The following is a 26,970-nucleotide window of genomic DNA, read 5'->3' on the forward strand; positions in this document are numbered from 1 at the left end:
GTGTTATTAAATAGTCAATTACAAAATAAAGTAAGTTTTAAAAATAGGGAGACACCTCTCAGGTGTACTAGTTGAGTGTGATAAGGCAGCAGTTTTGGCCAACAGAATAGTTTCTCCTGTAATGTCAATAGCATAGTGGGGCAGACTGCACCAGGTAATACAATTGAAATGTTAATGAAGTTTGCATTTTAGCTATACAGCTTTGTTATACCTTAAATATAGGAAGGAAACTAAGTTTCAGTTTAGTGTATACATTCATTAGCAGTTATACTTCAGGTGTCATCTGATGCCATTAATAAATCCATAGCAACAGGAAAGAAGAAAAAAAAAGCTTTTTAAAATTCACTCATTTTAACTTCATGAACAACAATTACAAAGAGGTGTAAAATGTACAATCTTTAATCACAATAATGCCGCTGCGGCTGGCCGCCAGTTCGACGAGCATGCACTACCACACAACATACAACTCTAAAGGCTAATTGATCACAGCATTAATTTCACTGTGTCACTACATTCAATGTGTTGTAGGAAAAAAATTCAATTGAGAATCCATGAGAAATGTACTTCATTTCTAAGTATATGCTTTCAGTGCTGTGCTTGTAGCAAAAATTTTACAGACACCTCAAATTTGTTAACATTTCGATTGTTTAATGCTACTATGGTAAACACTAGTGTCTAATTTATTAACATTTAACATGTTTTAATGTTTACCTATTGATCAATTTCAGTGCTTAAATCTTAATTTCAGTACTTGAAAATGAAATTGATAAATTACCACTTGTAGGATGAAAGAAACCAAAACGTAAATGAATGCAACCAAAAAGATAATGAAAAACTGCAGAATTTTCAGTAACAAAACTGAATTTTAATGAATATTTATATTACTCATTAAGCACTGAAAAAGTCACAATACATTAGAAAAACGAGTTAAACATTGACTATTTTGCATTATAAAAAATTAAGGTATTAAACAGGGTAACAGTAAAAAATGCGTATATTAACCTTAGTATTAAAGCAAATAAGCTATTTAACTAGGCCTAAAATGGAGATATCAAAATTTATCATTTGATATGCCACCAATTGCAGACTTAGAAAAAGTAACATCTTGTCCTTAACAATTGTAAGACAATACATTTTCTGTTTAATAATCAAATACAGCTGAGTGCACTATTTACAACCACCACCTATTCACATAGTCTATTCATCATTAATTCAAACCAATAGACCAAAACAGCACACAAAGATGAATGATATATTTATAAATGTATGTTATATGCAGATCACAATACATAGCAAATCATTTTTGAGTCGTGTACCTTATCTAAATTTGATCTGATCTTAAATTTATATAAGCACATGCTATGGAAGACATTAAAACCACACTTGTAATGGTTCAATTTGATTGAAGTAGCAGATTGGACTCAAAACTTCCATACAATATAAAAATAAAGTCCACACAAACTAAGCCTACAGTATCTAAACTACTTCATGCAGTCATAAAAAAAAAGGATGAAATTTTAAGTTTCATAATTAAGCAGTAGTTTAGTTTATAACTTTACTAACTTTATTATTTAATTTTAGGCCAGAAACTACACTATTCTCAATGGAATGTCTACATGAGGAAATTAGATTTCAAAGAAAATCGTGAAATCTTAATAGTAATGTTATTCAAATACAACCGGTAATTGTTAATACCTTGTGTAATAATAAAATGAATTTTTTGTTAAATTCTGTCATTTAACAGAGCAAAAGTTCAAGGCCTTGCTTCAATTATTTAATGCTTATTGTAATGTGAGATTACTAACATGTAGTAATACAACATTATGCTCAAAACAATTAACACATTTACTTTAAATGTGCAAAAACAGTTATACAAAATCTTAGGGCGGAAATATGTCCAACATCTAATAGTCGAGACTCCCATAGTTTGTATGACTTGTGGATTTCAGATAACAGGCAAGTTCATGCCTGTTATGTTGCCAAATGTTAGGGTCTATAAGAAACTGGTTTCTGAGATTTTGACAATGTACAAATTCACACAATCAAAAGCTCCATAATGTTCAAGTATATTATGAAAATCATGCTTTAGTTATAAATGTATACAAAATATGCACCGATCATATGCAATTAATTATTGCAATATAAATTACAAATCAATGATTGTTCTTTAAACTTAATTATCACACATTTGGAGTTAATTTTTGTTAGCTAATGGCATTTAAATTGTTATAATTGCAACAAGTGTCAAGAAACCATTGATCCAAGTTAATTGTTTAATACCAAGCATAATTATAAATTATTTCAATCTGTTTTATAGCATTTGTGATAGATATTAACACTTAATACAAGTGTTACATTTTTGTTAATTATTTACATAAATTTCAATGAATGTTCAAAAATGAAGACACTTTTCTCAGGCTGTTTAGTGAAATCATAAAGGGCTAACAAATACTTTTTACCTTATCAAATGAAACATTGTAATAAAATAATTCTCAACAAAATAACAAAAAATAAAAAACAACTACTGACACAAGGAATGATCTACAGCTAGGGAATTATCTAACTATCGAATAGCTCAAGCACAAATATTATTTACTATAAGTTAGCTTTGCTATTTGATTATATAAAACAAATACTTTTGTTTCACCAGCCAGTGAAGAATTATAAATCACAAAATTCAGAATTTTGCTTTAATAACCAAGGTACAGGGTAGAAAGAAAATGGATATAAAAAGTACATTCAAGAAAGACTTTAAAACAAAACCTATGATCAAAATATTCCATGAGATTTGTGCTTATTTAATGATGAAGAATAATGAATACCCATCTTGAATGTAAAAATGATTATAACCAAGACAAATATTTTTTTGGGAAAAAAAATGACAATGGTATCTACAAACGATATTCATTGTACAAAAAAATTTCTACTGTTTGATCCCCATCATAACCAAAGCCGTTTCATAAAGTAACAAGAATTCACTCAAAGTACTCGACCAATGTTAGAAAACATAAGAAATAGCTGAATTATTCCCCATTATATTATACATAACTTATGCCAGGGCAATGCCTTCAATAACTACTGGCACAGTGTTACTGTTGTTCTTGTTACTTTCATCATGACCGTTGACCAAAACTTTATCCTCAGATGTGCTGTCTGCTGTGGTATCCTTCAGTTTTGGTTTGTCCCCATCACCTCCATTTTCAATTGCATCTTCCTTATTCTCTTCAGCTGACTGATGCTTTGACATTTCTTGTTTAAACTTCTCAAGCTCATCTGGGCTGTTATGGTGTAGATTAAAAACAAGACTTAATTATATTGGGTACTATCTACTTGTATTTGAACAAGACTGATACAAACAAAAAATATTCTAAATAAGAATTACATATATAAATAAAATATTAAATGAGTTACCTGATTTGAACAAAAACAATGCCATTTATGACATTCAATGTCTCTAGTACACCAGCAAGAGAAGGAGGCTGGATCTGAAAAAGTGATTTCTAAGTTGATACTATTTGTTTAGGTTAACGATAGTATAGAAAAAGGCATGAAATGAACCTTCTGTGAATTAATGTCAGATTTTATTTAAACACCATCTAACCTGTATTGGAGGTAACGAGGAGTTTACTTCCCCTTTATATATTTCATTCATCTTTTTCTGTACCACAACGGCCTGCTTTGTCAGATGTGCTAAGCATTCAGAACTTTCTTTAGTACGTTCATGGTTCTCACCCAGCTGAAATTAGTTCAACAGTTAAATGTTACTGCAAAACAAATTGGTAGCAAGACATTTTAATCCCCAACAGACTGACCCTGTCAAAATCACCCCTCTGATAAATTAATTGCTAGGTCTATTGAACAAAAAGGTTTTCAAGATCCCACCAGAATATACAACAGTAATTAGTTTTCTAAATTGTGTAAGTGTTGATTATTTTCATGTATTAATTATTTTAATTTTATAAGTTCTTGTTCCCTACAACAAACAAATAGTACCTAACAGCATGTTTAACATAATGAGGCAAGTCAGTGTTTTAACAAGCATATAAAAAAATGTGTGGCAAATAACTCTAACTAAAAACTAGGCTGAAAGTGTTTGAACTTTGTATTACCTTTGCCTTGTATATGGCATAAGCTTCCTTCTCACTTTGCAGAGCTGATCTGAAATCTCCACGACATGAATGAGTTCTTGCTACAAGGTGGTATGTCATGGCTGTCTTCAGACTTTCTGCTCCAAAGTATCTGAAATTCATAAACTTATACATTTTAACAGTTAAAGATATTAGTTTCCATTAATTCTACAGCTTGATTACTGTTTAACTCAGGCTCTATGACACAATTTCTAATAGTAATAGCCTGCAACTTAAAGAATTTAAAAGCTTTTCAGCTAACCATAATCCTATTTTTAAAATTGAAATAAAAAGTGATCTCTCTTTTAATGTGTTAACAGTTCATACAACTGTAAAGCATTATTTACTTATAAAACTTAGCATCTTTCTTACTTGATGTTAAGTTGAAGGGCATGTTCCAAATAACGTAAAGCTAAATCATACTCTTCAACAGCTTGCAGGATGAGACCAATGTTGCTCTATAAAATGAATCAAAATTCAGTTTTATACCTAGAGTTAAGTAATTTTTTAAAAATTCTCACATGAATATAAATGGAAACGGCATTCATAAAAAAAAATCTTACATCAATGAGAGCAACTTCTGGGTGATTTTCTCCATGACAGATGATAGCTAAATAGCGAGCTCTGTACATCAGTCGTAAGGCACTCGTCACTTGGCTATTCGCAAAGCAGTACAAGGCAAAGTGTGCCTAAGATTTTACAAAAATATAAATAAATTTAAAAAAAACTATATAAAAAACAAAATACTTATGTATACAAATCCAGCACAATAAATAAAAATTAAGCTTACATATTCTGTGATGGTATTAGGATGATCAACTCCCATAACACGCTCACTCATGAAAACTGCTCTTTGCTGATAAGACATGGCCTGCAAAATAAATGTTATGAAAATCTTGTTAACAGCCCTTCACTTCATGGCTAGATTCTTAAAATTTTCAAGCATGCTAATTAACCTTCCCAAAACTCCCTAAAATGTAATTTAATGGCAAGATAATTAAAATGTTCAAGCACAGCAGCTTACCTCCCCAAACTCCCCTAAAATGTAATTTAATCTAGCCAGCAGCCTGAGACAAGCAGCTATCTCTGGGTGCATAGCACCATAAACATTGTTGAGCAAGTTAAGGGCTTCACTAATCAGTTCATAGCCCTCCCTGAGAAGTCCCTGCTGGATTTTGTTTTGTCCACTTGAAAAAAAGTGAAATGCATCTGTTGCCTGTAAAAATAAAATGTACAATTATTGTCTATACTTTAAGAGCTTAAAACTAAACAAGTAAAAAAATATATTAATTAAAACCATTTTAATCAACTGAAATTATTTACTCCTTACTTTGGGTGAGATGTGCTTTACAATAGGGAAAACATTGACAATGTCATCTTCAGTAAATATAGGTCGACTTCTGTTTTCTAGATTGTATTCTCTCAACTGTATCTGAACTCCCACTTTCAAACAAATAGAACGGAGCAAGGCGACTCTTTGGCAGTTGTATTGTTCTAAGGCACTGTCAATACCATCACTGCAAGAAATTTAACAATAGTTTAGAAAATTCATTTTACAAAGAAGTATGAAACAAACTGAAATTTTGGGAGCTCTGAAAAATATCTTACCATTCAAGTGTATAGCTGTAATATTCATCAGTTTCACCAGCAATTTTCTTCCATAAACTCTTTGGGGTTTCAGAAGACCATTCTGTGTTTTCTGTATAATGCAAACATTATTTTAGAACATTTTTTAGACCCTCTATGTAGGAAAACTTACTTTTAAAACATATATAAAGTTAACTATTGCCTACCTATGCTAAAAACAACACTGTGCTTATTTTTCCTTTTGCTTTTACGCTTGGCAGCTTTGCTCTGAAATTGAAAGACATTGATTATTTATTATACTAACAATTTTAACATTATGAACTGGTTTATTTAAAAATACACCAAAACGTGATAAAATACTATACCTCATCAGCCATAACTTGTGTGTGGGGGTTAGGGTATGAGCCGAGAAAGCAGTTTAAGAAATGGCTTATGGCCGCTGCTGTATTCATCATATCCACACCTTGCATAAAATGGTTGTAAAGGTGTTTGGCAGATCGACAAATCAATTCACTAACAGCAATTGTCTGAAACAAAGATCACACAAAACAATTAAAACTGAAAAATGTTTTTTAAAAGATAAAGCTAATGTCTATTTTATATGATAAGCTAATATTATGGTATACTTACATAAACATATGACAAAGTAGGATATTTGGTAAGGCATTCAGCAACTTTTCCTAAATAACGAACATTGATTCCCCTGAAATTATTATTCAAGTTTATAGCAAAATGCAATCAAGGACGCTTACAAATAACTGGAATGCAGTATATAGTTAATTGATATGTACCTGTTATGCATGGATTCAGTTAAGGTAATTCCATCAACAGGTGAAGAAGTATGGTCAAGGAAATCTGTAATCTGCAAAAATAAACCAAAATGTGTTTAAAATTTAGTAGTATCAAATTATAACAGGAAATTTTAAAATTATGTAAAAACATTTAATCATTTAAAAAATGTCAACATTACCATTAGAGGAATTTGGTGAGAAACGATATGCTGTGATGCCATCTTAACAAGTTCTTTTTCTTTTTTGTAAGTTTCACTCTGGAAATAAAAACACATTATGCTACTAGATGCAGTTTACACAAAATTAATTAGGAATTTGATAATTGGTTTTTTTTTTTTTTTACTTACGTCAGGATCTAAATGCTTCACATGAGGCTGAAAGACATCTGGGTTGAATGCAATGCAAAATTCTGGGGAAAAATTAGTTTACTTTTTAACTGTCAATTTTTATAGAAAAATCTTGGTTAAAAAACTTTTTAAAAATTGGAACAACAAAATACCTGTCTCAGAAATGGAACCAGCTGCTTGAGTTGCCTTTCTCACAACTTCTCTTGTATCATCTTCCACTGTTAAATAATACACAAGGAAATGTAACAAAGATAAATTTTAGAAGGCCATAAAAATTAAGCAAATGAGTGACCAAAGTAGGCAAATGATATCTTTCACTGCTTTCTTTGCTTTATAGGTAACACCAATCAAGTATTATTTTTAAAAGGTTTCATCACATGCTCTTGTACTTTCCAAAAAAAACAGACCTGTTTTTTGTGCATCTGAATCCTGTGCTGTAAATGTCTCAACTAGTTTTTTAGCTTCCTCAGTTATTTCTTCATCAATCTCATTTTTGTTCTCATCACAGCTGTGTCCATTGGTTAGTGGTGGTTTCTCCTGAATTGTTTGTAAAAATTAAATCTTTTCCAAAAGCTATGCAGTTTTTGAATTACATTGTAATAATTTTACCCTCAATCAGGTATTGTAATAGTTTCAAAATTTTTTCCATTTGCCAAAATTTCAAACTAATCTTGAACTTTTATATTAACTTACCTCTGTTTTCTTTTGTTGTTTATGTAGTGCTTGAAAATGTAGTGCTGCATGCTTGACAAAAGCCAAGTAACGACTCCTAGGATTTAAAAAAATACAACTTAGTCATTGCCATAGTAGGTCATGTAATGCTTTCAGATCCTTACTATTGTCTAAAAACATACTCATGGAAAGCCTCAATAAGTTCTTGTCTCAGACAAGGTAGCTTGTGTCTATGTTTTTTAGGATAGCCTTGGTTCCTCATAAACTCGGACAGCTCTTCACCTTCAACTGAAGACAACAGATGGTGCATTAGTTCATGCAAGTTTTCATTATCTTGAAATATTTAAAATATTTTTTACTGTAGTGAAAAAACTTACCTGGTAAATAATTAGCATCAGGAGGGAAAGTACGCAACAAGTCAAGTATATAATGTCTCTGATCATTCCCAATAATACCCTTTAAAAGAAAAAAGTTTACAAGTAAAGATGTGTTCTGAATTTTAAAAATTAAATTGTATTAAGTAAGGTACTTAAAATTTCTAGCATAATGCTGTATTTAATCTCACCTTGCATTCAATAGAAGAATACAGTTCTACTTCTTCATCTTTATTATTTAGTACTCTGATAAAGATAGATTATAATAATTAGATTCTTATAGTACAATAACATTGTAAACAAATAATGTAAACATATAAAAGTATAGATGCAGTGTTAAAATTTAAATGTAAGTAAGAAACAATTCTTTTCAAACTCATTAATTCCTTACTTGTGAGACTTGATTTTCAGAGCAGCTGCAGTTTTTTGTAACTGAAAAGTGAAAAAAGTAATGCATCTAATTGCTGATATAAACAGAATATTAAAAGTATTTGAAAAAAGAGATTCAATTATCTATTTAAAAGTAACTACAAAAAGTAGCCAACTTACCAATTCTCTATATTTCTCATTAGAGACTACAGTCTTGCCAAAATCAACAGAACCATAGACAACTGATTGCTCTTGTTCTCGCTCCAGTATACCTTAAACATTGTTGTTTAGTTTAATTAACAATGAAGTATTTTAATAAATACAATGTATGGTGCTTAGTTTTAAAAAAAAAGATTGAATAGTTTTGAATTTTAAAACTAAGATTAAGTTTATATAATTATACTTTTCCAATTAAACACAAACCATATCTCAGTCCTATCATTAAAAATCAAAGATTTTTTCATTTAAAATAAGGCTCTTAGGAGATCATCACTGATATGGTTGAAATATAATTACCATGAGAAAAAATAGGTCACTGACTCACCAGGTATAATAGACTGAGCTGTAATCCGATACCCTCTATAATCAACAACAACAGTGCCTAGAGTATACAGGTTATCAGGATCTAGGTTAAAGTAAGCTTTGACACCCTGAAGATCGTTGCTCTGTTGAAGTAAAATTCAAGTTTAGCTTGATGCCAGAGTTAAAACAGAAATTTTTTTTTTTAAAGTTAGTAGCATGAGCATTTGCTTACAGGAGCAGCATAAGCTGCAGCATCCCCGCCAAAATCTTTATAATGATCCTTTACATCAAAGCCAAGACTGAAGAAAATATTGTTCCAGATGAACATCTGCATCCTGCATGGATAAAAATATTGTGTAGAAATCAATAGGGAAAAATAAAGAAACGATTTTTAAAATTGTTAATAGTATACTCTCTACCAAGAGATTTGAAAGAAAAATTATTAAGAAAAAAATGACTCACTTAGCATCTTCTCCTGGGTTAATGGCCATGACATTGCCATCTATCACTGCTATTGCCCCTCGTGTCGCAGCAGCAACAAAATCACTGTGTACCTATACAGAGAAAAAGGCATCAACATAAGAAAAAAATTCTTTCAAAACGGTAAAACTTATAAACTTGTACAATAAAAATAATGGCTTTATAAAACTTATTGTAAACAGGTAACTATTCAGATTACCTTGAAAATAGCCCTCTCTCTAATGAGCCTTTCAGGCAGATTTCCTTTTGGAAGCTCTCTGGTAGTTTGAATTTCTTCATTCCAATCTCTTGTCTGGCCAGGGATATGTTCCTCGTAACCCAAGCGAGTAGAGAAAGCTGAACATAGAGTAAAGTGCATATGATATTTAAGATGAAACTATTAAAATACAGACATGTTCAAGTAATAGTGGAAATACATGTTTTAGTGACATACCATCTTCAGCCCTGATATAATCAACCTGATGATCTGGCTGTGGTCCCATCCATGAGTAAACCTGGTAGGGTGTAGGGACTCTTTCAAATGGATGTTTCTGGCCACGTTTCTTTAGCAGACTTGAGAAAGTACGTTTAAAGGCAGGGCTGATCTGGAATTTAAAAATCAAGAGATATAATACAGTTTGCTAATTTACTGTCAATGATTATGTAGTGTAAAGTAAGTTATAACTTCTCAAAGACATAAATATGCTTACCTGATTGAGAAGATCGATTAAAGAATGAGATAAATATTTGGGCTGGGCAGGTTTTGGATTAAACTCATCTTCAGTTGACCTGTGAATGTTGAGGTTTAATGTTATTCTTCCCATCTTGATTTCTAGGGGTGTGTATTAAATAATACTAAAATTTTATACTACTTTTTAACAATTGATAAGTAGTTTTATGCTTAAAAAAAAAAATCACTTAAAAAAACATACTGATTGAGATAGAATCCTTTGGTACAGCCAGTGATGTGATAACGTTTGTCTTCAAGGGTCACAACATGGAGGTACAACAAATCACCTAGATAAAAAAGATAATTTACTTCCAGGAAGACCAGAAATAAGGATGTAGACTGAAGGAGAAAAGTTTTCATTAAATCACTTACCATGCATTCTTCTATTACCAGGAGGTGGATTCCAGCCGCTATAGGTTAAAACTTTTAAACAACGAGACCCCTGCACCAAGGTATAAAAAAAAAATTATTTAAGGAACTGCATTTCCATTAAGGAGTTGTGTAAGCTTTTTATATGTTATAAATGTACCTTCAGATCTTTGATTCCAGGATGTAGAGGCAAAAGTGGCCTGTCTTTGGAGCTTGGTATGATAGCATCAGGTGGTGTGCAGTCCACAGAATCAGGCTTATTACGTTTTTTATCTATTCAAATGAATAAAAATTATAATCAGTCTAAAGAAAAATTGTGTAAATATAGTTTGGAATTTCAATAGCATCCAGGCAGTATAGTAACAAAATAAGCTATTGCACTAACAAAATTGTCTTAATCTTAACATCATACAATAGTTTAATTTTTATATGGTTACTTTTAAATTATATTCTAATAGTTGAAAAATCAGGCATTCTAAAGTAATCTCACCCATAATGTCGCCAAGGGTAACAGTGTTGAGAAACGATAATGAAGCACAATCAACACCATTATAAGCATCAGCCGAATCCACAGACTTCATCAAGTCTCTTACATGACGAACATGAATACGAGCTTCTCTCACAGTGTAAGGCTCTGAATTTAAAAAAAAAATAATAATTTAGTCCTAACAAAGTTCATTAGTTTATATAACACAAGTTATCAATAACAATAATTCTTCAAACCTTCAATAACTTTGATAACAGATCCCTCTTTAAGTCCTTCAATGGCCTTCAGTTCAGAAAAGTTGTCCATGGTGACACCTTCAAGTTGGAGAGAAAAGCAGGTTCTGTGACAGGTGTCCTCCCTATCCATCAATACCTGGTGAATCTCTTGAACAAGCTCCATTGAACTCACCTTTAAAGATACAAAATGTATGAAAATTCTTAAAATTATTTACAAAAAAAATTGTTAAAAAGCTATGTTCAAATCTTAACGAATAACAAAATTCTATACAGAAATTAAGGACATTTTTTTACTCACTGGCAGATCAAAGGGGTCTAAGTTGGGAGCAGCTATTTGAATATTGAATCCAGTATCTTGGATAAGTAGCACTTCTTTATCTTTTTCTCCATCATCCATCTCATCTTCCTTTTCACCATTTTCACCTTTTTCAACTTCACAAGTTTCCTGCACTTCCTTTGATTCCTTTTCAAGAATCTTATCCTTCATGTTGTCAACTAAATTAGAATTTAAACAATATCAAATTTCTACAATTAATATAAAAATGCTGAGCATTTGAATTACAAAGAAGGTATTAGTAATAATGACTTTTGGCAATGGAAACTTATGGGAAACTGGAGTCTTCCTGCTGAGTGTAGGAAATGGGTTAAAATAGGGCAGCAGGTGTTTATACAATGAACCATGCTGTTCATAATCTCCAAGGCTACCTAATCTCTAAAACCATATCCTGTTATTGTTTTGCTAATGAAGAAGTGCCTAATTTTAACAGCTATAAAATAGAATATAACCTAAGCAAAACATGCATTATTTTATCTTGATTATTTTAATGTTCAAGTAGAAATAGATAAACTTAATTGTTTTAATAATTTTCTAAAACTTGTAATATTTCCTACTCCTGTAGGCTATAGATAATTAATTAATTATACATGTAGGCCTAGATGTTTATTATAGATACCTATTTGTATACTCATGTACAATAATAAGGTCAATATTAAACATTTAACATAGGCCTAGGGTAAAGGAGGGCGTTAAGAGCCACACTTTTTAGCACCTGTACATTTTTAAAGATTTCTACTAATCTAAGAATTTTTTAGTATTGAAAATATGGAAAAATTATTCTAACATATCTTACACAATATAAAAATAATAACAAAGTTTATTAAATATTTTTTAAATGGGTTTAATTGAACATTTATTGTCATACCCCCGAAATCAGCATTTGGGGTGAAAGGAGCCGGGCAATGGGGCAATAAGTATTATCTCCTAGTTTAGACTAACTCTGCAATAAAAATAATTAATTTCTAACCCCAAAATAGTTAATGCTGTGTACACACACTTTAACTGATACTAGCTATCACTAGGCCCCAATGGGCCCAGTCTACAATTGATACAATTAAAGGTGTACATAGGGCCTAAAGTCTAGTAGTTTACAGTAGGCACATTAGTATGCCTAGTGTGTAGCTAGTATACTAGTGTGTAGCTGTCCAGAGTTAACATTCTTGTATGTAAAAAGGGTTGGTACTAACTAATCTGCCTTAATGCTTTCCCCTGATAAGCCATGTGTGCTATACATTACATAACATGACATGGAGGTGAGAAATGTTGAGGGGAGAGCAGTGGTACTGGTTTCCCCTTTGTTCTCCTTGCTGGACCCTGAGGGCCATAAATTACATAAGGAGATGCTATCTCTGGTTGGCTGAGATCTAAGAACTTAGTCCATGTTACCTACAAAGAGATGAAGTTTTATGGTGGGTTGGATACAGGATTGTAGGAAAAAAAGTCACAGGAAAAAAAAACACAGGAAAAAAAAACACAGAAAAAAAGTCACAGGAAAAAAAGTCACAGGAAAAAAAGTCACAAATATATATTTGCATGATATTTGTTAATACTTTTATGTATTAAATATTTAGAGAGTGCAAATTAACTTAGGATTAATTAAATGTAATGTAATGTGTGTAGGCTGTATACGCATAGGAATTTTTATAATTCATCTAAAAATATTTATTATAAAGTATGTAGATTGTAATTATTTTAAACTTAAGATTAGTAGCATTTAATAGAATGCTCCACAGCATTCATCGTGTTTTTTTTTAAATACCAATATTAAATTACTTTGAAATGGTAAGTTCATCTGACTTGCTGCCCTCAACTCATGGCAACAATAGTTATGTTTAGTTAAACCACCTTTACTGCCCACATTTATCACGCTCATTACATAACAAAACTTAGGATCAAAACAGAAAGCCGACAAGGTTCAAAGGCTGTCATTGACGCGTAACGTCAACAACACAAAATATGTTCGGACAATGCCTACGGAGGAGAGGCCGACCAGAGAATAGCCTACGGCAAAATTTGCCTAAATTTCTTTTATAATTAACTTTTCTACCGCGTATTTAACTAAATACGTAACAAGTTGAGATTGTTGTGTAAATTATCTTAGAGTATTTTTACTTACAATTGTTATAAATCATAATGCTTTTAACGTCTATAAATAATTTATGCTATCAAAAAATACAACCCACAACAATAAACATACAAAATTTTACAATTCTTAACAAATTAATAAAAATATTTCTAAAAAGATTTGTGACTTTTTTTCTGTGACTTTATTTCTGTGACTTTTTTTCCGATAAAATTTTTCCACTGTGACTTTTTTTCTGTGACTTTTTTTCCTAGCAAAAACTGTGACTTTTTTTCTGTGTTTTTTTTTCCTGTGACTTTTTTTCCGTTTACCGGATACAGGTGGGGTCTGGCTATCATGGAGGTGAGAAATTGTGAGGGGAGAGCAGTGGTACTTATTCCTCTTTGGTCTCCACCCTGCTAGACCATGAAGGTCATATATTACATATTATACCACCCCAGATTGTCTGAGATCTGTAACTGTAATCCATGTTACCTACAAAGAGATGAAGTTTTATGGTGGGCCAGAAACTGGTGGGGGCTGGGTATCATGGGGGTAAGAAATTGTAAGGGGGGGGGAGCAGTGGTAGTAATGTGTCTGTTTACCTCCCTGCTGGACCATGAGGGTCATAAATTACATAACATACCACCCCAGATTGGCTGAGACCTAAGAACATTTATTCCTGTTACCTACAAAGAGATTAGAAGTTTTATGGTTGGTTAGAAACAGGTGGGGGCTGAGTCGGCTGTATTGCCCCTTAGGGGTAATAAGTACTACCATTTTAAAAATTACCTTACTAACATCAGATGACTGAATTTTTACTTTTTAGCAGGTTAGAATAGTATTTCTATCATTTAGACACAAGTCTGTTTAACAATTAATACATTTTGTGTTAACTATTCCTATACCAGTGTCATATTCAGTGGTCTAATAAATGAGAAACTTGCACATAGGGTTTCAAGAGCCACATAACAGTATCTGTTATAACTTTTCTAAACAGGCAAGCTAGTGAACAAAATTAATGTATTCATGTAGATTTAGTTATTATCTAACAAATAAAACCATTATGGTAATGATCAGTCAAGTTTTACTCTGATAATGATAAAAACTTTATAGCATGGTAAAATGGGACTAATGTCGGCCATTTTGTTTTGGCACCAATAATCACTGTGCAAAAAAAATTCACCAAAATAAAACTTTTCTAGCCAAAGCTATAAAAATAGTGTTAAAATGTACAACAACCAATGCTCTAATACAGGAACAAAGAATGGGCTTGAAAAACTCATTTGGTTTATTACAAAGTGAAGTTTCCCAAGTTATGTCTATTTGGAAAAAAAGTTCACAAAATGGTTTTATGGAGATGAGAAATTTTAGGGAAAGAGCAGTGGGATTAAATCCTGTCTCATCCTCTCCCTATTGGACCAAGTGGGTCATAAATTACATAAAATGAATCCTCTGCTTCTCTGTTATCAAAGAACTGCAGTGGTTGTTACCTCAGAAGTAGATTAGCAGTGTTATTGGGGGTTTTGTGGGGGTGGGGTGTTGATTGGGGCTTAATACCACACGGCTCTTAACGCCCTCCTTTACCCTATATAAAAAAATTAACCAATTATGAACAGAGTTCTAGGCCTTTATTTTTTTTTTATATTAAGCCTAATCAATTATGCCTAGGACACACATTGGATTTCCAAGGCCCTTAAGAAGACTAAGTTCAAGTCCATTAATATTATTTAGTTAGGCTATAGTTTTAAGTTTAAGCCTAGGCTTTTTAAATTAGGGCTTATTTATATCATATATCAATCAAATCCTGATATAGGCCTATACTAGTATTTCAATCTAATCAGATAAATAAATCATTAAATGGATAGGCCCATGCCTATTTGTCATTTGTATTTAATAAATATTAAATACATCTACATTTTCAGAATTTAATAAAGTTGGGCCTATACTTAATAGTTAAAATTAATAGCCTATTAGTAAAGTATTTTATAATTTGTAATTCAATTTCAACTAATTAATTGTGCATTAAATTTGTTATATAACATGTCATATAACTACAACTTAAGTTTAAGCTTGAACAATTATCAATACATGTCAAATTATGTAACTTCTGTCTTAATGGTGTAGTTTTTAATATACTGAATTCTACCTTTATATATCAAATCCTTGAAAAATGTGAATACTAACAAGCCTCAGAATCAAGACTACTTCATACTAGATCTAGATCTAATAGTTCAATGACTTTCATAAACACAAAATAGCTTCTAAATTCAGTTGTCTGATGCAAGTACCATGTGCTTTAAAAGTCCAGAGGTCAAATGGTGACCTCATAACCTTGAAATGAGGTCAAAGTGAGATTTCAACAGCCAGTGCTGAAATACTTTTCCCAATGTTTCTAATATATTTAAAGAAGTTGCACAATTTTTTTTAATTTGAAAAATCTAAAATCAATGACCTGATGTCTAGTAAGTGATTGGATGCCAAAAACAGACTTCCTTGAGTAAAAAAAACCCTTTCCCCTTTAACACACTGGTTCAGTCAGTACTTTGCAAACAGCTGATCACACAAGTAGTACAAAGCCACATCTTGTTATCCATTTTTGAGCACCATAAACAATTGAACTAAATCAGTTCTAAACTATGTACATTAATTACTTGATTCTGTTCGGATTCCACAAAATCATCAGAAGACAGTAAAAAGATTATCCGAGACCGAAAGGCTGAGGAAAAGTTAAGTTCACAACACGCAGTAACTGTAACACACCGGTTGTACTCTAAAATTATATAACTTACCATGGCCGTTGGTGATATCTTTTACACCTTTATTGGAACAACTATCACTTTTATTTCCATTTTCTTGCTCTTCTGTCGCCTTTATTCCGGCCATTGCGGCTCGGTTTAGTAAATTTATTGTTCTTGTAGCGAAAAATAACGGCAACACACGTGCAAATCACAACCAACACCAAGTGATATGATGTGATGTCTGCAAGATTCAATAACCTATGAAGGTCGACTATTATGCAACAAAACGAATACACAGCAATGCGTTTAAATTAAATAAGTACACTTTTATGAATCCGGTATTAGATCTAATAAATCCTGCGAATATCACTTAGCCATTGTTTAGTGGAGTTGTTTTTAGTTTAATGCGTGCTTTTTGTTGTGACCTGAAGTTGTCTTTGAGAGTAGAGCTAAGGTCATTCGCATACAAAACAGCATGAACTTGATAAATTAAAAATTGGTATAGCCGTTATTTTAAACGCACAAAACAAAAACGCTATTATACACCGCGTCAGCTGTTATTAATTAATATTAGTTATTAGGGTACACTATTTACAATATATTCTGTACCGAATACGTTGGACTAATGTTATAATTTATTGTCCATTATTGTTATTGTAGCGCTTGTACAAAACACTGACAAATAATATTTCTTATTTTTCGTGTATGCGTTTTCATGATTTTGCACGTATCGTTTTAATAAAGTATAAGGTTTTAAAATGAGATATTAATAATGTCAGCACGAAACGCAACTAGACAGCAAAAAATAATCTAGATCTAGAATCTAATTGCTTTGAAATTAAAAAAAAAAAAAGATTTTGCATTTTTGTAAGAAGTGGACTTGCGTGAGCTTTTTCTCCAGTTGCCCATCCACTAGACTTAGACTAACTTAAAAATGTTTCATTAATCATTAAGTTTAAGTAGAGAATGTAAAACAAAATAGAGTCTAGATCTAGATCTAGTAGTTCGAATACATTTTAAAGAGAGAAAGTAGGCTTACCTATTTTAATAATTTATAATTGAATAGGCCTAATAGTAATAATAAGAAGAAGAAGCCGGGCAAATTTTTAAGTTTTTATTTTTGTCTTCATTCTAAATCACATGACATGAGATCCACAAAATGGCTTCTACTATCCGATCTTCCTTTCGGTATGTAAACAAGTAAACATATATTTAAATTATAGGCCCCCTATTATAATATTTATAAATTGTATGTCTGTGTAGTGACTGCTGTGTGCAAACTAAATACTAAATACCGCTATTATACTAAAAACAAAAAAAATAGATGGATAATTCTAGGCTCTTAAGGCGGCTACGGCACCGATGCGGCCTCAACTAAGAAAAATTAATTTTTTTTAGGGCCTAATAATAAAAATAATTTAAAATTTATAATAGTTTAAAAATAGGCCCTAATTGTGTAGTAATTAGTAATATTTTCATAACATAAATCCTTCTCAAAATGTGAAGTAATTATTAAAATTTAAGGAGTCCCCTGTTTTTCACATTATTATTAGTCGCTGGCGATTTTATGTACCTCTAAAATCTAAATCTAGAATTAGAATCTAGATCTAAATAATAATATTTAATAACGATAGATGGCTGGCTAATGTCAATGCTAACCCTGTCCTTAACCCCAACCCTGGTCCTACCATATGACTAACCCTAATTTCAAACCATAAAATTAGTCAATATTACAAATTACAATACTACTAACAACCCAACACCCATTTTTTTAAAAAAAATTCCATTATTGGACACTGGTATCTATAATCATCCCATATGAGTTAGTTAGAGGAAGGATTAAGAATTCCATTGGTACCAAATTTATATTTCTAGCTTCAATAGGAGAGGAGAAATACATTTTTTCTATTTAAAATGTAAGGTCTTATATTATAAGCTCTGTAAAAAATGAAACAAGTCGCAAACAAAAATGAAAATTTTATAAAATATGTTTGCAAATTTTTTAAAAATTCTAATGATAAATTATGAATCAGGGGTGGTTCCTTTATGTAAATTAACATTAATAATTGTGCAGGCTTGTTTCTGTTTGATGTTATGCTTTATTTTAAAAAATACAAATGGTAGCTGCAGTGAGGTTAATACAATAAGTAACAGATAGTGTTAGTTACCTCAAAAGTTAAAGACAGTTACAAATACTATGGATGTTTCGACCCAAGGTCTTCGTCAACACACAGATTAGACAGAAAAGACTAACAGTAACACAATTTTGGACTTAGCTCGACACAACAGTGAAAACACGTCTTTTCTAAATTCCATGATGTCCAAAAGAAAAGAGACATGAAGAAGGACGCTTGGATACCGAATAGGGGTGGGGTTGGGGGCGTGGTGTATTCACTCAAACCAACTGGCGACTTGTACTTAAGTTTGGCACACGGTCACCAGATGGTTTGAATGAACAGGTATCTTTCATCTAACCAACCCCCAAATGCCTTTTCATTGCATTATTAACTATAGTCACAGTCACTACAGAACTTATGAATGTCTTAGCTATTAAAATGCAGAGTTTCTGAGTTCAGCAATTATTTTCTTTATCACCCAACTATGTTGTATTACATATAAATGTCTAATTTTTTAAAGCTATTTGTTCTTTAGTATAAGTATTTAGTTAATATTATATGAGAATTTTTTTTTTTTGCAGACATGAAGGTCACATGTTTTTCATTTACAATCATAAAAAGAAAACAGAGGAAGATGATCCTAAAGATGCCATTCTTTACTTTTATCCCCGTACAGTAAGTTTTTGGCATTATTTCTTTCTTCTCAATTTGCCAGCAGCACATAGCAAAATTACCCTAGCCCAAACTCAACACCTGCCCTGTTGTCACCACTTTTTATTTAACCAAACAAATCATTTAATCATGTTTGCAGTAAAAAAAAAATTCTCTAAATTGTAAATTACTATTTGAATAAAAAAATGGAATGTATACTTTGTTTTGGGGGGGAGGGGGGGGTCCCTTGCAATATGTGGCCTTCAAATTTTTTCCCATGTAGATGTCTATTCCTGTTGGTTACAAAAATTATGGAAATAAAATTCCTATGAAATTTTTTCTGCCTGTATGTGATGTAATAACAAAATTTTTTGACCAAAATTAAATCCTGCAGACATTTTTTTTCTATTTGGAGAGTACAGTTTTGTATATGACACATGCATAGGGTAATCAAACAATCTATGGTAATTATATAATAATAATTGATGCATACCTTTTTACCACATTAAACATCCTTACAGCAAATGTTATTTTATGTGTAATCAAGTGTTTTATTTAAATGAAAACAATTCAATATTTCTATTGGTTTGATTTACAGATAGAAGTGAATGACAGAATAGCATTAGTAGGAGGAATAATTGGTTTGGCTGATTTTTGTTTGGAATTTATGCCTCAATGTATACCAAGTATAGTCAAGTTGTCTGGCCATACTTTTGCTTTGTTACAACATGAAGAGTTTATCATAGTAAGTAGATCTTTTTGTTTTAATGTTTAACATAGACCTAAGTAAAACAAATAAATATTAATTTTTTAACGTTTAATTACCAACTACAAAAAGTAGTTTCATCCTGCTAGCAAAAGTGATTCAATTAGATAACGAAGTAACCATATATCAAGCCTAAATCTAAAACATCTACTATTATTGATGTTAGTTTTTGTTTATGTTTTATCTATTAGAATGGTAGCACATAAAGATATAAAAAATTAATCTTTCTGTTGATTCCTGTTTTATTTTTACAGGGTTTAACAGGGAGCCCTGATCTCCCAGACAAGTTTTTAATATCCCACATGCAGTTTGTTTGGTCAACGTTTGTTTTTTACCAAGGCAGCCTTGAAGCTATTCGGGAGGTAAGAATGTACTGCTATTCAGTGTTTCTTCCAGACTTTTTTCTCCGGGGGGGGGGGGGGGGGGGGGCGGTAGAATTTCTTCGGGGGGGGGGGGGACGACGGACACTGTTAAAAGTATATATTTTCTATATAAATTATATAAATTTCATTTCGTTCGGGGGGGGGGGGGTAAAAAAAATTCGGGGGGAGTAAAGCCCCCCCGAAGAGATGCCTGGAAGAAACTCTGCTACTATTTCCCATCACACTTTGTTAAAGTGCTAGATTAGTTGTGTTTTATGTGTTTTAAGAACACATTTCTGAAGAAGTAATTTAAAATTCTCATTGTATTTCACACTCATCTCAAATCATTGATTCATACTGTGGGGTGAAAAACAATTTTTAATGTATTCTTTTTGTTATGTGAGAACTGAGAACTTGTATCACAAATGTTTTTTTTAAATTATATTTTTAAAAAATTGTTTATGCATTTCAAGTTTTTGTGTAGCCTAGAAAACTTTTTTTTAAATTATATTTTAAAAAAAAAAATTTATGCATTTCTAGTTTTTGTGTAGCTTAGAAAAAAGTGCAAGATGCACATTTCAACTACCCCCACCCCTCTAAAAATATAGGCCTTGTTAAATAACTGATGAATGTAAACACATATTTCCCATCACTTACTATTTTTATTATGCTTACAGAGGGTATCAGATGCTAATTTCTTGAAGGAGTTAGATAGAGTTTGGGACATGTATCTTCCACTTTGCCAAATCCAAGGAGATTCATTGTCTCAAGCCTTCCAAGTTTTGCCATATGTACAGTTGCACAAGGTAATTTTGTTTCTTCTCTCATTATATGTTTTTAAAAAGTGCTTTTACAAAACTTTAATATACAAACAACAATTGAGATTAAGTATTCATCAAAATAAATTGTTGAAATTTAACAACTACATTTATTTTAGTTTTTCCTTCATAGCATGGCTTTTGTTTTTAAATACCACAACACATTTCTTTTTATCCAAACTTAAAAAGAAAATTACTGTTTTATCATATGTAGGCCTATGTAACTTTACTAAATGAAAAGCCATTGTTTTTAGAAATTATAGCCACTCACTCCTTTTTTTACAGAGTCAAGGAAGTCTCTTTTTACATGCATCCCATATTCTACAGAGAGCTTTACGTCACAAAGGAGTAATTGCAGGAGCTCTTTTTAACAGAAACAAGTAAGGTTGTGTTGGTCTTCTCAGTATATTGAACTTATGGAACAAACATTATTTTTAAAAATTTCCAAAAAAATAATTGAAATATTTTAAAAAATAATTGTATCTATATCCTCTTCAAAAAATATTTTTCAGAGTACTTTGTTCGCAGTTAAATAATAACTTAACACGGCAACTGCTGCTTCTAATGTCCCACAGTCAGGTTGGTTCACTCTTTTTCATCTTTTTTTATACAATGAAATTTGTGAAACTTTTTAAAAAATGTATTTACTAGTTACTTTTATTTACTAGTTCTACTGAAGTCTCTGTCCTGACCTTTTGCAAATTAAAAAACTTGTTTATTGAAAATTTATAAATCCTCGGTTCTTCTCCATATGTCACTTACCAGTTATCAAATTTGCTTATCTGATCCGGTTTTCATAATTCATTAATTGAAATAAAATAAATGCTCTTAGAAGTAGCCAGAAAATGTTATAATAAATTTATAAATATATGTATATCTTACTCTTTTTATTTACATTTTTAAATATATATTTTTTTACACTTCAAGTTTTTTTTCAATCTCCTCATCAATTTAACTAATTATTTAAACTTATTTCAGTTCCCTTGTGTTGAAGCCAATTCAAGTAAGCTGTTATTTTTTATAATTGACTTCTTTATTAACTTTACCTATTATAATTATCCTGTCTATATTACATAAATAAATAAATATATATTTTTTTTAAAATATACACTTGTCAAATTTCGTTATCTTTTTAGTTCTTGAGTTGCCAGGCGGAGTCCGTCTGCTGTATGTTTACTTGCCACAAGAAGAGTTTGCTTCCCTTGGGCACCGGAGAAAAAAGGCATATATATTTTCTTCATCACAGAAAGGAAACAACGATGAGACAACTCAGAGTGAGTTTCAGCCAGGGAAAAACAACGAATCTTTTAGTTTTCTCCAGGGTCATCGTTACCCGAGGGTCAAAACTTCTGACGGTGGTACCAGCAGCGGTGCAGAGTTAGGAGAAACTCACAGCAGCGATGCATCGCCTTTGTTAAAACACAGGTCCACGTCTCTCCCGGTGTCCCCAACAGCCACGGTGACGTCGGGTACTGATTCTGAGGTGTTTCTGGACACACTGTCCGAGCTGAACTTTGAGACCAACCAGAAGCTGGGTGACATCAAAGAGTTGGTCTGTACACCCAACAAGTGCTCAAGTCCTATGGTAGCTGATAACTCTACGTCCATGAGCTCTCCAGTGGAAGAAAGTCAATCTAGTGCCCATCTAGAATCACATTCACACATCTTTACTGGATCTCCTGGAGAAAGTAGCAAATCAACAGAAGAAAGTATCAAAACTACAGGAGAAAGTACCAAAACTACAGAAGAAAGTAGCAAAACTACAGAAGAAAGTAGCAAAACTACAGAAGAAAGTACCAAATCAGCAGAAGAAAATAGTGATACCGTAGAAAAAAGTAGCAAAGCAGTTGAATCACAACTCACTGATCCAAACTGTACTATAAATAGCACAATGTCTTCTGTAGAAAAAAATGGATTGGATACAGAACTTGTATCTATAAATTCTCTGTCCAAAACTGATTCATTGTTACCCATTGAAGGTGATGTAACAGCACAAAAAGAACCTGTACAGCAAACCTCAGCTAATATTTTACCTGATCTTCACCAACTAGTTGGTCAGGATCAGTCAGTCTTAAAACATGAAAACATTGCAGACAAAACAGATAATGTTCCTATTGACTCAAACACCAATGGGTGTTCTCCTAACTCTATAGACACTGTTGATGCTGTTTTAACTTGTGAAATAGAGTTATCTGCCTTAAACTCTTTAGGACCCAGTAGTGTTTCATCCATTTCAGTGCGTGAACCTTCCAATGCATATAATTCAATTTTTAATTTGGAGAGAAACAAGAACATTGCAACTTGCCCCACTAGCATGGAGGCATTTGTAGCCACTGATCTGAATAATGAAACTGTCTTTGAGCGAATAGAAGAGTTGACTGATGTAAAAAAAATTGTTTCTAGCACATCAAGTTTAAAGACATCATCATTTGATTCTGAGAGTGAAAGGACTTCATCTGGAAGTCAGGGTAAAGACAACTGTAAAAACACATCCGACAGAAACAAAGAAAACGTCAACACATCACTGTACGCAGGTTTCAGCGGAGACGAGTCATCAGCGCAGTCATCGTCTGACGTCAAGCAGGATCCAGAGGGCTCTCAGCTTTCATTAATATGCGACCTAAGTCTGAATAAAGATCGTTTAACTTTCGTCGCAGTTGACAGTGAGAACTCAGACTACGGCATCACGTCCAGATTGTCTGAGATGAGCCCAATATCCCCGACAGCCGAGCATTCTGGGCGCTCACTTGAAATCAACCAGCAGTCTGGTTCAGAGGAAGTAGAGTTTTCCAGTCATTCCACACCCAGTGCTACAGCTGGCCTGGGTTTGAATCTCAGTAGTGAGGTAAAATCTACCTCAGAAGCATCAGATTTCAAACATTCTAATAGTAGTGAAACAAAATGGAGTCTGAGGAACAATGGGCTACAGGAAGTGACCCTGTATGCACAAGGTCACTCTGACACACTTCTGGTGCTTTTATTGTCTAGGAATTTAAAGTGTGGGAAATCTTACATCAGCTCTCTGGTATGTTGTTTGATTTTATTTGTTAAAAATTACTGATATTAAAATTTGAACTATTCAGTAAAGCTGGATACTTGCTTATAATGTTTGCTTACAAAATATGGCACAGTGTATTAAGTGCACAAGTTAACTACCTTATAGATTGATCACATAAAAGTTTTCCCTAAGGCAATACTAACTAAATGAAACTTAAATAAATGCTCCATACTTAATAAATGTTTTCATTTTAAAACAGTTTTGTTGCTAAATTTAAAATTAATTTTTTAGTTTTTTGCATTCTATAAATTATACAGCTTACAACAGCTGTACACAAATGTTTTTATACCTGATTTGATTTAAGTGCTTTGTACCAGCCATAATGTTTCAATAATTTTGTGTTGATTACATGTTAATTTCCCCTCAGTGGAAATCTTGCCTTTCTCACCTGGCTGAGCTAGACTTTGAAGTGAAGGATGCTGAACGTCATGTTAAGGATGATAATGAGGTGAGCTGTGTTAGCAGACACTAAAAAATATATAGATTATTAAAGTAGAGTTGCTAGAAAAGTAATATTTACACAAATTAGAGAAGAGACACATTTCACTCATTTCATAATTTCACAAATTTGAGTAGAGACAGAATATAAAAAAATATTTATAAATAATTACATGTCTAGATAGGCATATATTTATTTTCTTTAATTACAGAATGTCGGCTCAACATTCCAGTACATCAGATATGATTCTTTCACCCAGAGCTTGAAGGGTACAAAGAATTTTTTGCATTTATTAGCCTAATAGGGGAAGTCATGGTTGGGGGGCAGACAGCTTGAGTGCTAACTCAAAAGTCCAGAGTTCGGTAAATAGAAAACAGTTTACTGAAAAAATGTCATTGAACATTGATATGCTTTGTTGTTTTTATGAAACTAGCTAAAATTTTGGGGTGAAAACCGACACTAAGCTGGCTTTAAGAAAAAAAAATGTACATCTTGAACATTAAAGTTTTATGTCTGTTGAATTTCAGGCTCAGCACTTTTACCTGTAACAAGTCTGGCCAATGAAATAGTTGACACAAGTGTAAAAATGCATGAATGTTTCATGAACTCGCCAGATTTGCAGGAAGTAACCTACAGGTAAAAGTGGATTACTCTCAATATTTTTATTACTGTCGGTGTATAAATATAACCTTCCTTAACACAGCCTTTTTGATCGGCTTCTGCTTTAATCACATTGTCTGTCTGTCAAATGCAGCCATTTCATTCACCGTTTCTAAAAAAAATTAGATTTCATGACAATACAAGAATATCTCATTTTAAATTGGTCACTAAAATTTAAGTATTACACAATTCCCTAGCAAAAGATGAAGGAGAGATTATTAGATTAAGAAATAGCAATACTTGTTCAGTCAATTCACTGGTGTTATCACACCTTGTGTTGTTTTTTTTTTTCATCATTTCAGATCTCACTCCTCCTCCTGTTTTGGCCGTAGAACTGTCAACACTGAGACTTACTTTCAGCTTCCTTTGCCTCGCTCTGCTGGAGGCATCTGCTCACCAGAAGACAGTACTTTCATGCTGGACCAAAATGCTGAAAGGTTCTTTTTAAAAGAGGCCAAGATATAAAAATAATATTCAAGATAACAGCTAGACTAGTTGAGCTCATTCTTAACTTGTGAATGATGGCCTTAGTTGTAGGACATCAAATTATAGTACACATGAATCCACAGGATGTTGACAGTGATTATTCAGAAGAGGGCTAAACGCCTGTAGGACTGAGTCACAGCTTCGGACTGATATATATGCAGACTTTAATATCAAGCAGCGTACATTATCAATGACAGCATTAAAAAACTTAATGTGAATACTCAGATATAATTTTGTTTTATTCAGTGAATTAACCGCAATTGTTTTTGTGTTCTGAGCTCAAATCCATGTTTTGAGCTTAGAATTTGGATTCAGAATTATTTACCGTTGAGCTACTTCTGAGTTTCATTGTAAATATAGTTCCTTAAATCGATTGCTTACAACAGCTTTTGTTAAAAGCAACTATTATTTTGACAGGTAGTTAGAAACTTGAGATAAGATTCTCGTTTTTAAGATATTTGTAAAATTATAATCAATTGCTTAGTGATCTTTCTGCATTAGATTTCAAGAAAAATATTCTTCGCACTGAATTTTTGTTGCAAAATAAGCTCAATAAGTCATGTTGCTGTTTGAATGAATTGGTTAATGTACATTTATTACTGTATACAAAACTGTTTACATTACTGCATTTCAGATTGTCTATTTCTTTTTCTGAATTGGAATAGGAAACCCTTAAGAAAACGTAATGGGGTGTACTGCTCATGTTCATAAGTGGAATGCATTCTTGTTGTCAATTGAGCCCAGTGCCCACATGAATCAAAAGTGCAAACACCTGTTCAGATATTGACCAATGCTATTTTATTGTTGGACTGTCAGTAACATAGGCTCAACTACAAAATAATTCTTAGTTCCATGGGGGTTTTGATACCTCTTATTCCTTAATTCAGTTGTATTAAATTAATACAAGTGGATTAATTTAATACAAGACACATTCATTGATTCTTGTAAGTCAATAGATTACCCAATATAAGGTATTGAAAAAAGTAGAATATTCTTAACTCATTTGATTTTAATTTGCCTTTATTTGTTCTTCAAGTAATGAAAATTCTTTGCATCACCTAAAAAAAGAGCAGTTACTGTTGCTTTTAAAAGTAACCAACCTTTGACTTCTGATAAAATCAGAGGTTGTTTTATTGCTAATTTGATATTTTTTTTTGTTTCTAGTCTCAAACTGCTCTATGAAATAAAAGTTGGTCTCTACCAAGTTATTTGTCTAGTCACTTGTTTATCAAAAAAATCGCCTGAAGTTATTGACATGGAGTTTGTGCATGTTGAATACAGTGATAACCTACTTATAATTTATCTTCTGCCCTTGCAGCTTTTTAAATACAAAGTTCAAAGGTTGTGGAAAAATGTGATTGTTTTTAATTTTAAATTGATTGCAACTCTCAGCATAAACATGG

At 32.2% G+C, this 26,970-nt stretch overlaps 2 protein-coding genes across 3 annotated transcripts; one reads left to right on the forward strand and one right to left on the reverse strand.

The window, feature by feature from the left end:
* Nucleotides 1–383: 383 nt before the first annotated feature.
* Nucleotides 384–16,663, reverse strand: LOC131935206 (clustered mitochondria protein homolog). Of its 2 annotated transcripts, none has more exons than XM_059291582.1 (37): nucleotides 16,262–16,663; nucleotides 11,369–11,565; nucleotides 11,071–11,242; nucleotides 10,838–10,981; nucleotides 10,508–10,620; nucleotides 10,351–10,420; nucleotides 10,181–10,265; nucleotides 9,959–10,037; nucleotides 9,703–9,853; nucleotides 9,469–9,605; nucleotides 9,252–9,343; nucleotides 9,022–9,124; nucleotides 8,812–8,932; nucleotides 8,448–8,539; nucleotides 8,290–8,330; nucleotides 8,090–8,144; nucleotides 7,902–7,980; nucleotides 7,707–7,812; nucleotides 7,546–7,621; nucleotides 7,260–7,389; nucleotides 7,005–7,070; nucleotides 6,853–6,914; nucleotides 6,685–6,762; nucleotides 6,506–6,576; nucleotides 6,345–6,417; nucleotides 6,080–6,241; nucleotides 5,921–5,981; nucleotides 5,736–5,826; nucleotides 5,458–5,644; nucleotides 5,152–5,343; nucleotides 4,918–4,998; nucleotides 4,691–4,816; nucleotides 4,500–4,585; nucleotides 4,110–4,239; nucleotides 3,602–3,736; nucleotides 3,412–3,485; nucleotides 384–3,278 (listed from the first exon to the last, which is right to left on the reverse strand). In XM_059291582.1, the coding sequence occupies exons 1-37, from the start codon at nucleotides 16,353–16,355 to the stop codon at nucleotides 3,050–3,052; spliced, it is 4,041 nt and encodes a 1,346-aa protein (XP_059147565.1). In that variant the 5' UTR covers nucleotides 16,356–16,663; the 3' UTR covers nucleotides 384–3,049. The 2 variants fall into 2 exon arrangements, with proteins under 2 accessions (XP_059147565.1, XP_059147572.1); XM_059291589.1 differs by lacking the exon at nucleotides 16,262–16,663 and adding an exon at nucleotides 15,619–15,767.
* A 648-nt stretch (nucleotides 16,664–17,311) lies between these two features.
* Nucleotides 17,312–25,644, forward strand: LOC131934707 (uncharacterized). Its single transcript, XM_059290790.1, has 13 exons — nucleotides 17,312–17,398; nucleotides 18,909–19,002; nucleotides 19,577–19,723; nucleotides 19,999–20,106; nucleotides 20,784–20,912; nucleotides 21,210–21,304; nucleotides 21,437–21,503; nucleotides 21,903–21,927; nucleotides 22,061–23,949; nucleotides 24,350–24,430; nucleotides 24,633–24,690; nucleotides 24,949–25,057; nucleotides 25,384–25,644. Exons 1-13 carry the CDS (start codon nucleotides 17,370–17,372, stop codon nucleotides 25,544–25,546), a joined length of 2,994 nt encoding a protein of 997 aa, XP_059146773.1. The 5' UTR covers nucleotides 17,312–17,369; the 3' UTR covers nucleotides 25,547–25,644.
* Nucleotides 25,645–26,970: the final 1,326 nt, after the last annotated feature.

Source organism: Physella acuta, unplaced genomic scaffold (genome assembly GCF_028476545.2).
Source record: "Physella acuta isolate Inbredline_101_S28 unplaced genomic scaffold, ASM2847654v3 ptg000012l, whole genome shotgun sequence".
NCBI classification, from domain to species: domain Eukaryota; kingdom Metazoa; phylum Mollusca; class Gastropoda; family Physidae; genus Physella; species Physella acuta.

Excerpts from the sequence above, each read along its gene's own strand:
- LOC131934707 (XM_059290790.1), top strand. The coding sequence starts at position 17,370 with ATGGCTTCTACTATCCGATCTTCCTTTCG. Across the intron at positions 17,399-18,908 it reads ACTATCCGATCTTCCTTTCG|ACATGAAGGTCACATGTTTT; the intron begins GTATGTAAACAA and ends TTTTTTTTGCAG. Across the intron at positions 24,431-24,632 it reads ATGTTAAGGATGATAATGAG|AATGTCGGCTCAACATTCCA; the intron begins GTGAGCTGTGTT and ends CTTTAATTACAG.
- LOC131935206 (XM_059291582.1), bottom strand. The coding sequence starts at position 16,355 with ATGGCCGGAATAAAGGCGACAGAAGAGCAAGAAAATGGAAATAAAAGT. Across the intron at positions 9,854-9,958 it reads TAATCGATCTTCTCAATCAG|ATCAGCCCTGCCTTTAAACG; the intron begins GTAAGCATATTT and ends TTTAAATTCCAG. Across the intron at positions 7,390-7,545 it reads AACAACAAAAGAAAACAGAG|GAGAAACCACCACTAACCAA; the intron begins GTAAGTTAATAT and ends CAAACAATTCAG.